The sequence below is a fragment of the Talpa occidentalis genome, unplaced genomic scaffold, assembly GCF_014898055.3.
Source record: "Talpa occidentalis isolate TD23 unplaced genomic scaffold, MPIMG_talOcc4v2.1 talOcc4.4, whole genome shotgun sequence".
Lineage (NCBI taxonomy): Eukaryota > Metazoa > Chordata > Mammalia > Eulipotyphla > Talpidae > Talpa > Talpa occidentalis.
The window spans coordinates 1,316,884-1,329,196 of record NW_023604295.1 but is presented as its reverse complement, the minus strand read 5'-3'; the positions used below and the strand labels follow the sequence as shown (position 1 = coordinate 1,329,196).

The 12,313-nt window shown below is 61.6% G+C and overlaps 1 protein-coding gene across 2 annotated transcripts; it reads left to right on the top strand.

The window, feature by feature from the left end:
• The first annotated feature begins 4,044 nt into the window (after positions 1-4,044).
• On the top strand, positions 4,045-12,153 carry NDUFV3 (NADH:ubiquinone oxidoreductase subunit V3). 2 transcript variants are annotated; one of them, XM_054700251.1, is made up of 4 exons: positions 4,045-4,118; positions 6,006-6,126; positions 9,243-10,226; positions 11,902-12,153. In XM_054700251.1, exons 1-4 carry the CDS (start codon positions 4,071-4,073, stop codon positions 12,057-12,059), a joined length of 1,311 nt encoding a protein of 436 aa, XP_054556226.1. In that variant the 5' UTR covers positions 4,045-4,070; the 3' UTR covers positions 12,060-12,153. The 2 variants fall into 2 exon arrangements, with proteins under 2 accessions (XP_054556226.1, XP_037380787.1); XM_037524890.2 differs by lacking the exon at positions 9,243-10,226.
• The last annotated feature ends 160 nt before the right edge of the window (positions 12,154-12,313 follow it).

Genomic DNA, 12,313 nt, shown 5'->3' with positions numbered 1-12,313 from the left:
TGAATCTTATGGATTGCAGAACAAAGGCCATGGAGGGTCCAGCTGGAAGTAGGGGGGCCGCTCAGACTGCTCTTGCTCTGTGCTGATAGTGTTGCGTGCTCCCGCCAGGGTGCTGGCTCCGTGGCTTTACCACCCCTGCCCTGACAGCTGAGCCCCTCACAGGCGCCGGCATTACCAGGATGCCTGCCTGGACGCTTTACTGTTTTCTTTTGCACCTCACCCAAAAGCCACAGCTCAGATTTCAGTTCTGTGACTTTGGCTGGGTGGTGGTGGTGGTTGGTATTTTTTTTTTTAATTTCTTAGTACGACTAGTTCAATGATAACCAAGTCTTCTCTGAAACTCACAAAACAATGAGGGCAGATTAATTCTTGGTTTGTACCATCTCGCTTTGTAATCCTGTGAAGGAGCTTGCTGTGCTGCTGGGAAGGGCATCGGCTGCCCGCCCGCACCTCGGAGCGCTGCTCAGAAGTCACAGGGTGGCCGCCCGGGCAGCAGTGCTCATGCGGCTCCCGACTCACTGGCGGCAACACTTGGGCCACTCTTAGCTGGGGGCTCTTCTGGGACTGGACTCTCTAGGGGGGCCCGAGGCAGCTGGTCTTCACTCACAGCCCTCTCGCCCCCACCGCCAGGCCCGTCCACCTGGCAGCAGAGCTGAGAAAAGGCCCACCAGGCCTCAGTGTTCCGGGCGTGGGGTGGTGCTGCTACTTCTGACACAGGCTGTTGGCCCAAGCAAGTCACAAGGGCAACAAAATCCAAGGACTGGGACTCCCCTGCTGATGGGAACAGCAGCGAAAGTCACAAAAGGTGGGAAGGAGGGAGGGCGGGAGGAAGGGAGGGCTGACGGAGGCCATTTTCATGGTCAAATCTGCTCATGTCTGTCCTGGGGGCCAGAGCTCAGATCTCTGCAACTCCAAACACTCTCCCAAGATCCCCGGAGTCTCATCTGATCCACCACGAGGCATAGTCAGTGGCGCACCGTCTGGACTACTTTAGCTATGGCCCAGGGTACGGTTCCCCTTGATGCAGAGACCCACCAGCCCATGCCCCAAGCCCAGCCTGCAGTGCCCACACGCGGATGAGCCAACAGCCCAACCTTTCCCCAGGGATTATCCCCACTCTGCACTGCCCTCTGCCTTCCCTGTGCGCCCTGTAGCTCGGACAGCACCCTGACTCACCTCCTCTGGGCTCCGCATGCCAGGGCAGCTCTCCCCACATGCCAGATGCATCTTCACATTCCTCCTCCTCCAGGGAGGCAGTGCAGACACTAGAGGTGTCCAGGGCACTGGAGGTGCCACGACACAGGCCAGGCTGAGGATGACCTGGTGCTAAATTGGGTGTTAGCGGCTGCTCAGCACCCTGTGGCCCTCCCCCATGCGCTGGACTGACACTCAGCCCCCACTCTGCTCCCCAAGGCTGGTTTTAAGCTCTTGGATCTGAGGGCTTGGATCAGAGAGGCTCCCTCGCAGCTTTCATTTTTGGAAGACTCAGTCTCCACACTGCCCTGCCTGGGCTGCGCCGGGCCACAGGAGCTAATGTGTGATCCATTTCCTTCGGGGCTTAAAGAGAATATGCCCATCAGATGGGCACTCGGGTCTCCTGAGCTCGCTGGCTGTGTGCTGCCCAGTGCTTTTATTTTCCTCTTCAGACCACACACCTCTGAGTTGAGGGTTGGCCCACATGAGCCTCCAGTTATCTTTACAAGTTTGCTCGTCTTTAGGAGAGCAAGTGGGGGCTCTAGTGGTGTACACTGGACTTTATGTAATTAATGGAGAGACACAAATATAAATTTGTTAGGTTTTGTCTGAAAATGGGTCTGTTCTTCTGTCTCCGCCTTGAGCAGCAGTGACAGCTGCAGGGACATCCGGACAGAGAATTCACAGTCGGAGGCACAAGCCCTGCTGTCCTGGTCGAGGCTACAGTTTACCAGCTGACTGGAAAACAGGACACAATCCCCTCCACAAATACGCGAGAAACCAGCGACCCTCTCTCCAGCCTCTGCTGCTGTGGTGTTTTTATTTATTTATTTATATATACATACATACAAGCACTGGGTACAGTCAGAAGCGCGGGAGGGTGAGAGGATTCACCAGAGCCAGAGCGGGGAGCAGAGCAGGCAGAAGGACCGAAGGACACTGCTGAGGGGAGCAGCGGGCGGCAGGAGAGGTCTGCGCGCCATGCGGGACCCTCCTCCGGTGGCCGGGGAGCAGCCGGGGATCGAATCGGCGCTGCAGAGGCTGCGGGCAGCTTCGCAACCCAGTGCTCAACCGCTGCGCCCCCGGGGAGGCCCTCTGCTGCTGTGATCTTTGAGCAGCGCTTAATCTGCTCATGCTCTGGCCCTGCCTCTCCCTCTGGGTGTTCCCTCTGGTCCCTTGAACTTCTGCCAGCACCCGCTCCCCAGGCTGCAACAGCTCCCCAGCCGATCCCTGGGCCTTAGACCCTGGTTCCCCACCACTGCCATAGCTACCCTGCTCAAGCATGCTCCTGCTTTGAAAGCCTCGAACATGACTCCCTTTATCCACTGGGTCTCTGGCTCCCTGAGGGCTCCTCCAACCATCTGTGCCTCCTGCTCACGCCACCCTGCCAGTGGCCTGGGGGAGGCCTTTTCATTTTGCTGGTTCTTGAGTCCGTACAACTCCAGCCAGACATTTCCCTTCAGCCCCGCTGGGGGAGGGTAGCTGGACTGGCCATTTCCAGCAGTGCCCACCTGGCAGCCCTGGCCTATCACCTCCCAACTCCTCAATCACCTGTGAAGGAGCATATAGGCAACCCTGGAGACAAGTTAACCAGGTGTCACACAAAGGATACTTCCTCTGTTGGGACCGTTTTTTTCCCTTTCTCCCTGTATATTATAATCCAACAGCGAGTCAGAGTTTTGTCTGCAAGGGAAAGCAGAGCTTGTATCTGGGGTCTTTAGAAGAACGGCAACCCTGGAGTCGCATCTGGGCCAGGCCCGTGAGAAGCCCTGTGTGGAGGTGCGCTCACTATCCACGAGGGCTGAGAAGTGCCAACAAAAGGGAGACTCGCCTGCTCCTGCGGGGAGAGATGGTCTTTTGGAAGCCAGTCCCGGGGCACTGGTTGCTTTCTGTGAGTGGACCGGCGCGTGCCCCAAATTCCAGGTCAGGGTGCTGGTTTAATGGGGGCAACGCGGGCCGCGTATCCCGAGTTCCTAAGCCCAGAGCCACCGCCGGGCAAGGCGGGGTCCCCTTCTTGGGCACCGCTACACGCTTTAGGGACAAAGGACTCCTCGCTCCCGCCCAGGTCCAAGGCTGCGGCCCTGTCGTCCGGGGCGGGTGGCGGTGCCGTGGGCCCGCTGGGCTCCAGCGTCCCGGCTGGCGAGGGCCTTGGGCCCCGTCCCCATCCCTCTCCAGGCACCGTTGCCGGCCCCCCCCCCGTCCGTGCGCCCGTGTCCCCCGGGGGGGGGCGGCACGACCCCACGGCGGCCGGGAGGCCACCCACGCGGGGCCGGGCCTCGCCCCGGACCCGGGCCGGCGTGCCCGACCTGCCCGCGGCAAGCGCCCGGCCCGCCCGCAGGAGGGCAGCGAGCGGAGGTGACCGAGGCGCCCGCGCGGGTGCGGCCGGGAGGGGGCCCAGAGGCCCGCCCGGCGCGCGCAGCGGGCTCGGGGGCCGGAAGTGCCCGGGCGCCCGCGGCCTGTGCGTCGGGGGGCTCGGGCAGGACGCGGGGGGGTGGGGGGCTCCGCACCCCGGGGGGCGAGGCCCGCGGCACGGAGCGCCGCGCCGCAGCGGGCGCCGCCGGGGAGGCGCGCGCCCCCTCCCCGCACCCCGCGCCGCGGGCCCGAGCCCCACAGGCCCGAGCCCCACAGGCCCCGGGGCGCGCGCAGGGGTCGAGGCCCGCTCCGCCCCGTCCTTGCCTGTGATTGGCGCACCGGGCCAGGGGGCGGGACACCAGGAGCGGGCGCGCGCGCGCAGAGGTCGAGGGCACGCGCCGCCCGTCCCCGCCTGTGATTGGCGCGCTCGGCCCGGGGGCGGGACTTCAGGCGGGGGCGCGCGCGCAGTGACGCGATACTCCGCGATATTCCGTCTCCTCGCCCGGCGCGCCCGCGACCCAGCCATGGCGGCCCCGCTTCTGCTGCGGCAAGGACGGGCCGGCGCGCTGAAGGTAGGCCGGCCGGGCGGCGCCCAGGGCGCGAGGGCTGGCGGGGGGCGCGCGCCGGCCAGCCCGGCCCTGGCGGCGACCTCCAGCCGTCCTGGGGCCGCGTCGCGGCCGGGGAGGGGGCGCTGGGCCGGGCGGACTGGCCGGGGGGCCGGGCCGGGGGTGCTGACCCCGCTTGCCCGAGCCGAGCCGGGGCGCCGGCGCGGGAGTCGGCCTGGGGCCCGGGGCCCTGGGCCCTGACACGCTTCCCGGGCCCGAGCGGAGGGCCTGGGCCTGGCCGGCGCGGTGTCTGGGCGCGCCCGCTGACCCCGCCGCCCCACCCGCGCTGGGCCGCGGCCTGCTGGGCGCCGCCGGTGCGCGGTGCCGGCCCAGACCGCGTCCGGCCTCGTCAGCGCCGCTAGGGCGGCGTCTCCGCTGTCTGTTAACCCGGGGAGGAGGTGAGCGGACTGTCGGGTGCCTGGTGGGCTGGTAACCTGGAGCTGTGCGCGCCCTCCTCTGAGAAGGGAGAGGGAGAAGGGCTGGCCCCTGCCCGGGAAAGCTGGAGCCGCTGCTCTCTCGCTGGCGTAAGAGACGGCTCTCGTTACAGAAGCGGTGCCCCTGCAGCGCCGAGTGCAGTGGGTGCGAGGGGACACGGCCTGTCAGGGAGCCTGCTGCTTTCTCCTGCAGAGTGCGGGTCCAGTCACAGGTGCACAAACACGCCCCCCCCCCCGTGAGAACAATGACGTGAATGTCCCACCTTCCCGTGTGCACTTGTCAGAAAGTGGGGCCCTCTGAATAAATACAGACTTTGTTGTGTTTTTTTTAAGATTTATTTATTTGTATAAGAGCTGGGGTTTAGGCCAGAGATGCGGGCGGTGACAGAATTCACCAGAGATAGAGCGGGGAACAGAACAGGCAGGCTGCCTGAAATACCCTGCTGAGGGGCGCAGCGAGCAGTCAGGAGAGGTCTGCTGTGCCATGTGGGCAGCTACTCCCTGGCCAGCCAGGGAATCGAACTCATGCTGGAGAGGCTGCAGACAGCTTCATAGGTTGCATCTCAACCCCTTGCATCACCAGGGAGGCCCCAGACTTTTTTTTTTTTTTTTAAGATTTATTTATGCATGCAAGAACTGGGGTACAGGCCAGAGGCGTGGGGGGTGGGAGGATCCGCCAGAGACAGAGTGGGGAATAGACAGAACAAGCAGATAGAAATACACTGCTGAGCGGAGCAGCTGGCAAGTCAGGAGAGGTCTGCTGCGCCGTGTGGGCAGCTCCCTGGCTGGCCTGGAATCAAACTCGTGCTGCAGAGACTGCGCACAGCTCCACAGGCTGCGTCTTAACCCCTTGTACCACCAGGGAGGCCCTAAATACAGACTTTAATAGTAAGCAACCTCTACAGGGTCATGAATTATGACAACTGCGCTAGTGCAAAGTGTTAATAAAAGGAGCAGCTGTGGGATGTAAGCGAACTTTGCTGTCTTCACAGTTTTTCCATAACGGTAGTGGAAAGATTATTAAAAATCAAAAACAACAGCCAAAAGGACCAGAGTATATTTTGTACCTTACTGGGTTATTCAAGACTACCAAGAAAGCATCACAGGAGAGGGTTTGGTTGGGAAGCACCTAAGTAGTGATTGTCCTTGAACTTGGGTGTTTTTTTTCTTGCAGCATTTTTTGTGTTTTCCAAAACCTCCATGATACACGTGTATTTTGAAAATTGTACTAGACTGGCCTGGGAAGGCCTGCAATACGTGAGAGTGAGTGGGGGCCCTGGGGGCACAGATAATGCCATATAAAGTCTGTGTCATGGAAAAGTGCAGTCCCGTTTAGTGGTGTGCCATGGCTGCCAGGGTTTGCAGCTGTCGTGGCAGTCAGTGTCTTGCTCTAACATTATCCTGTTCGTTCTTTTGTCAGACTGTGCTCCTAGAAGCACGAATGTTTCGAGGACTTGCTTCTACAGTTTCTCTTTCTGCAGAATCAGGAAAGACTGAAAAGGGACAGTCACCAAGTCCCAAGAAACAAAGTCCACCCAAAAGTAAGCTGCTCCTGCCCATCTGCCGCAGGGGAAGCGCATGCACGGGAGTGAGCGTCAGCTCCGCACGTGGGAAACACGCTGCACTAGCTTCATCTCTTACAGTTCTTTTCATAAATGTGTCCGCATTATTGTCAGACATAAGACCTCTAAGAGATTTTGGACGCAAGCGTCAGTAATGCAGCCGTCTTGCACACGTTTAACCCAAAGCTGCTTCCTCCTCTAGTTAGTGAATGCCAGGCTCTACACTCGCCCAGCAGTTTGAAGACTGCATGCCACTTAGATGGCATCATAAGAGGTCTGTTTCATGAGGATAGGGTGCGCCCTGCCCTCCTCCCCCAATTGATACTTCCATGGTCTCTGAGACACGCCCCTGGATCGCCAGGCTCTGCTGGTCCGCACGGCCAGCCCTGCAGGTGCACTCACCCCCAGGAGGGGCTAAGAGCAGGTCCCACTTCAGTTTCCACTCACTGGTGGTGCGGTGCGTCTCCACCGCCCCCTGACCGTCCACTCGTCCCTCCCCAGCCAGGTGGCATGTCCTGGTGGACGGAAGTGGGTGCTCTCTCCTCCCTGCTGGCTTGTGATGACATCATCAGGGGCATTGTTTACTCTTATTTTCTTCTGAGTGTTTATTTTACATCTAGGATCTTTTTAATTTTTACTATTGCATTACTTTTAATTGATGAAACCCTAGTTGACTCTTAAAATGCACGTGTGATATGTACAGTCTCCGCGTGTCTGCTTCACGCGCATTTCAGGGGCGTGGTTTGAGTTCGTCTTACTTCAGTCACTGCTGTTCCCTCAGGTGGAGTGTTTGAAAGTGCATAGATGCATTTGTTCTCCCCTGGTCTGCGCGCACCCCCAGTAGGTTATGTGGTGCCGGCCCCTTGCCATGAGTCCCCTCCCCCCAGCACACGCGCGCTCGGGCGGTGTCTGCCTTGAGTTCAACAGCAGCGTTGTCTGGTCCTGTCCTTGACAGCCCTCGTTTCTAGATCTGCTTTTCCTGTTTCCCTTACCTGTAATGTTTTAAAGAGGTGTCTTAAACATTGGGACTCTTATTTTAAAGAAACAAATTGTCACCCACCTCAGAAGTGTCCCCCCCAAGAATGTCGGTCAGGTGTGCAGGAGCTGGCTTGGTTTGGCGGCAGCGTGTGGGTTCTGTGGACTCGCTGGCCCTTGCTCCTGACACGGTCCCTGCCCTTGGTGAATCTTTGTTCTTTTCTCCATTCCTACTTCATAGGCTTATGAGATTGGATTAATGGATTTTAGAACATGCCAGAGCCAAAAAGCCCCATTTTCGGAAGCGTGCTTCTGTGTGAGTCAATGACAGGTGCTTTGTCCTATGACTGTTTGGGGTACCGTTGTGAGAGCACTGAACTAGGCCTGGCCTGGGCTTGTGCAGCTTCTGCTCCTGCTCGTGGTGGGCCCGACAGGCCCCGGAGCCTGGGTTTTTTCCCGCCTGAGAGGGATCAGCATGCCCGCTGGTGCTCTGGGTCACGGCCAGCAGTGCCAGGCAGCTCTCGGCGTGCGTTGCCCTCTCTGGCCCGCACGTGGAAGGAGGCTTGCGCCGCGGTGCGGGCTTGGAGTGGCCGGCCTTCCAGACCCCTTGGTTGCTGAAAGCAGTAGCCAGGCTGCTCTTGTGACCGTTGACAAGAGACGCAAGTATCATGAGGGTGACAGTTCAAACCTCAGAGTCACTTTGCTGTAGCCGAGGGACCCCCAACCTGCAGCTGTGCCCTTGCCTGTCAACCCTGCAGAGACAGTTGGGAAGCTTCAGCAACCCCGGGGAGGAGTTGGCGGAGCCGCGAGGAGCGCCCCCCTCCCACCACCCACAGGCAGAGCCTCACTTCACGTGGGCTGGTGTGGCCTCCTTGAGGTTGGGAACAGCCTCCAAAGCGCCCGGCCTGCCCTCTTGGTCGCCGCCGCGGCCCGGCTGGACTTGGGCAGCTTCGGGTTGTGTCGTTTGTTTCCAAGGAAAGTCGCTGTCACACTGAAACTTTGCCCAGGTCTGTCGATTCCTGTCTCTAGGCAGATGTGGGAGATGGCATGGGAGACAGGCAAGCTCGTGCCGCTGTTCACGGTGAGGGTCGCCTCCTGGGGGTGTCATGTCTGCCCTGCTGCCCACGCAGCCTGGTGCCCTGGCACAGCGGGCGAGTCTCCCTGGGCCAGACACTGGCTGCGCTGGGGTGGGGGCGGGCAGGCCGGCTCTGGGCCGCGCGGGCCTTTGCTGCAGCTCCCACCTTCTGGGAACTTGACCTGCTGACGCCGCCTTCTTAGTGTGATAGGCTGAGGTCTGCTTTCCAGGCAGAATCTCTAAATCAGCATCATCGCTCATTCCCTTTGAAACTCCCTTTCCATTTTCAGTAGGGGGTGACCCCCCCCATAGTAGTTTTATTAACCATTTCTAAAAATTTGCGCACCAAAACTTGCGTAGCCGAGCGACACTTGCTCTGGTCAGTGCGCCGCTCGCGCGGTGGCCTGTTGGGGGCCGCTGTTCCAAGCCTGTGCTTTCCAGCACACACGCGAGGCTGAGTCCGTGTAGACGTGTTGTGGTCGCATAAGACTTTGCCCCGACCGGAGGAAATCCCTAAGTACTTAGACAGGGAAGCACTGTCCCCCCTCACAGGGCGCCTGCGTGTATCTGCCCACCGGCCCCCACTCTTAACGTGTCTGCACCCCCCACCCTAAATCAGGGTCTCCGCGCTGTCTTGGCGCGGCCGTTGCGTCAGCTCACGCCGCAGCAGTGCGGAGCGGTCCCCCTGGAGAGGCCGCGCCTGCTTACGGGGTCGAGGGACCGACATCTGTGAAGCTCGAGCGCGCACCTGAACAGACCTCTGCGGCTCGCCTTACGTTCAGGTGCTGCCCTTTAAGAGATCAACATCACCGAAGCTCACGTTGTGGAAAATGGAGATGAGTTTGTTACGTGTGTGGGTAAAAAAAATCCTTGTTTTTAAAAATCGCCAGTGGCGGGCGTCCCCGAGGGGTGAGTGCTCGGGCGGTGCCGCGCGCAGGCTGCTGGGTAACGACTGTGATGACCTCTGATGATAGGTCTGACTTTGATGACTGAGATGGTTTTGCTCAATGCTGAGAGTAATGTTCCTCTTTGTGCCGTTCCCCAGATGTAGTGGAGCCCCGGGCGAGGGCCACGCTCCTCGTCGCCCCAGCAGCAGCTGAGCTGTCTAAGACCGTCTCTGCCGCCGGGGCTCGCCGGCCGGGGGGGCGTGAGCGCGGGGTGGTGGCTGGCCCCGGCGCCCCGCTCCCCCAGGAAGGGCTTCCCAAGTCTTCTGCAAGAAAGACCGTGGCGGCATCTCCTCAGAACGCTCCTCCTCCCGCCAGGAAGCCCGGCCCCGAGGCGCCACAGAAGGCCCGGGGGCCCGCAGCTTCTCCCTCCTCCTCCTCGTCCTCGTCCTCGGATTCGGAGTCTGAGGAGGAGGGCCGCGGCTCCGCAGCGCGTCCTCGAGCGGCGGGCAAAGGCAAAGGCAGGCTCCCCAAGCCGGAGCCTCCCCAAATGGTGGTCTCGGTCAAAGAGAAGCCGCACGCAGACCTCACCTCCTCCGAGAAGCCGCGCCAAGCAAAGAGACGGAGCACAGGCAGGGAGGACTCGGGTGCTGCCGCACCCCGAGAGGAGAGAGGGGGGCAGGACGCCAGGGGGCCGTGCTCACAGAAAGGGCTCAGACCAGGCGGCCCGAAGGGCGCAGGCCCGGAGTCCCTCGCGGTCGGGCGCTCCTCTGACCATGAAAGGGTGCGGCTGCCGACCCCCGCTGCCAGCGGCCCGGGGCCCACTCCACAGGCGAGGGGTCACACAGCAGGTGGACCGCAGGCCGCCCCCGCCGAGGCCAGAGACAGGCCCGTGGAGAAGCAGGCCCTCCCCACCACGGCGGTGCCCCTGCTCGTGAAAGCAGACTTGGGGGAGCAGGTGATAGACGGGGTCTTGAGGGCCGGAGGAGAGACACTGGAGGGTCAGGCGCCAGTGAAGACTTCAGAGCCGCTTCCTGTTGGGAATAAAGGTGTTTTCGAAGACAAGACCGCAGCGCTGAAGCTTGAAGAGGGCGAGATGGCGGCCGGCGCGGCGAGTGGCGTGGGCCGGCGGGACGCCACGCAGGGTACATGCCAGGGCGCCCTCGTGGGGCTGGGTTTGGAAGGCGTGTTCTCGCCCCCAGCTTGGGAGCGGCCGTGTGGCTGTCCCCGGGCCTCAGGTAGCAGTGACAGGCACGAGCCTGCCGTGGCACCCTCGGGTCCCGCGAGCAGCTGCCGCTTGAGAACTGGCACTGGACAGCGTCACCTTAACTCCTGAGGGTGTCCCGTGCACAAGCTGCAGGTCACGTCAGTCAGGGGCTCCTGCCCAGCCCCCAGAGGAGGCGCACGTAGCCCTTAGTCTGGGTCCCGGGCCCGCCCGCGGGGTGTTTCTCTTGCTGACGGCAGCACCTTCTCGTTCTCTGCAAAGCCGAGCGGCTGCTTCATCTTCTCTATGCTGAGTTTACACAAATGGCCTTCTTGTCACATCCATTTTTGAAAGGGCCACTGACCCACCTCCTGGGTGTGGACCTTGGTGGATGCCATGCGCTGGGACGGGTCAGGCGAGGCGGGTGGCTCTGCCCGCCCCCTCGGGCGCCTGCCCCTGAGCGTGCTCCCTGCCAGCCTGTTCTCTCGCGCTCGCCTGGCACTCGCCTGGCCGTCCTGTCCCTGTGCCGAAGCTGCAGGACTGTGTCTCCCTCCACTTCCCTCTTTCACTAACAGGTGGGGGTTCCTGGCATGGCTCTTGCCAGCTCCTCTGCCCTCGCTGGAGAGGAACATGGAGGATAAGGGCAGACCTGGGGTTCTCCTGTCAAGCCTTTTTAAAAGCAATTTGCTTCCCGTTCTTCACGAGCCAGTGGCTTTTCCAGGACTTGCCATGCTTGTGGGGGGTCTGCCGGGCTGTGTCCGCAGCCCCCGCAGCCCACGGACGGCTGCCCGGCCCCTTCTCTCCAGGAGGCTGCCTGGTGTGCTCGGAGGGCCGCCTGCTCGCTGGGAGGGCGTTGGGTAGCGTGGCTGGTGGGAGCTGTCTCCGCTGGTCCGCGCGGCCTGCGTGGAGCCGGCAGCCCTGATCGCGGCCTGTGGGGCCTGAGAACTTGACCCAGACTTGGCTGCCACGTGCAGCTGCCCCCCGCCTCGTCCCATTGGCCGCCTCCCATCGAGGGGCCGGGAGCCCCGGGAAGCTGTCGCTTCAGCCGCGCCCGTGAGGTCCCGGGAGCCGCTGCCAGGGCCAGGATCTCTCTCTCATTTAAGAACTCGGATTAACTTGGCCTCTAGTCTGTGGGCCGCAGGGGCACCGCCTTTTTCTTTTTCTTTTTTTTAAGGTCAGGCAAAAAAATGTACATTTCATTTCCAGTTCCCCTGCGCTGTCCGGGGGGATTTTCTCGCGTTCGGGGCCGTGGACGCGCGCTCCGTTCTGCTGTGACCGCTTCCTCGGGGTCACGTCTGTCGCAGACAGAGTCTCATCTCGTTTTTTCCTGCATCTTTAACTGGCCTGAGGTCCCTCCACCGTTGTTCTCGGCGTTTTCAGACTGAGCAGAGCCGGGCCTGGACACCCCCAGGGCGCCGTGCGAAGGCGCCTGGTAACACCCTCCCTCTCTGCAGCGCGTGTCTGTGTTGCTTGGGAAGATGCTGCTGCTTTTGTGAGCTTTTCTTTCCTAATTGGGCAGCCGTCCCTGTTTCTGAGGAGTGGGGTGTGCGGGCGGGCGGGCACCGTCGGCCGCTCCCTGCCTGTCCGGGTCTCACGAGCTCCTTTTCCTACCGCAGAGCCGGCGCCCGCGCCCCCTGAGCCGTTCGACAACACCACCTACAGGAACCTGCAGCACCACGACTACACCCCGTACACCTTCCTCGACGTGAACCTGGACCTCTCGGCCTTCAGGCTGCCTCAACCCTCCTCGGGACGGGAGTCTCCTCGCCACTGACGGCTGGGCCGAGGGCTCACCTGCGCGGCCTCGCTGTGTCTCTGCTGCAACAATAAAAGCTGCCGCCGTGTGTGCCCTGGCCTCCCTTCCCTGCGCGCCCCGCCCCTTGCCCGCAGCCCGCTGCTCGCATGGGGGCGTCGGGAACTCGGATGATAGAGTAGAACAGCGGTCGTTCTTGACATGGGCTGGTGAGGGGGGGAGCTCGTGGTTTGTGTGCTCTGATTTTAAGGGCTGGGGAACACTCCCAGAAGGCC

What these genes read in the sequence shown, in the direction of transcription:
- NDUFV3 (XM_054700251.1), top strand. Translation starts at nt 4,071, where the DNA reads ATGGCGGCCCCGCTTCTGCTGCGGCAAGGACGGGCCGGCGCGCTGAAG. An exon ending in GACGGGCCGGCGCGCTGAAG is followed by an intron (nt 4,119 to 6,005) that starts GTAGGCCGGCCG and finishes TTCTTTTGTCAG; the next exon opens with ACTGTGCTCCTAGAAGCACG. An exon ending in CCGGCGGGACGCCACGCAGG is followed by an intron (nt 10,227 to 11,901) that starts GTACATGCCAGG and finishes TTCCTACCGCAG; the next exon opens with AGCCGGCGCCCGCGCCCCCT.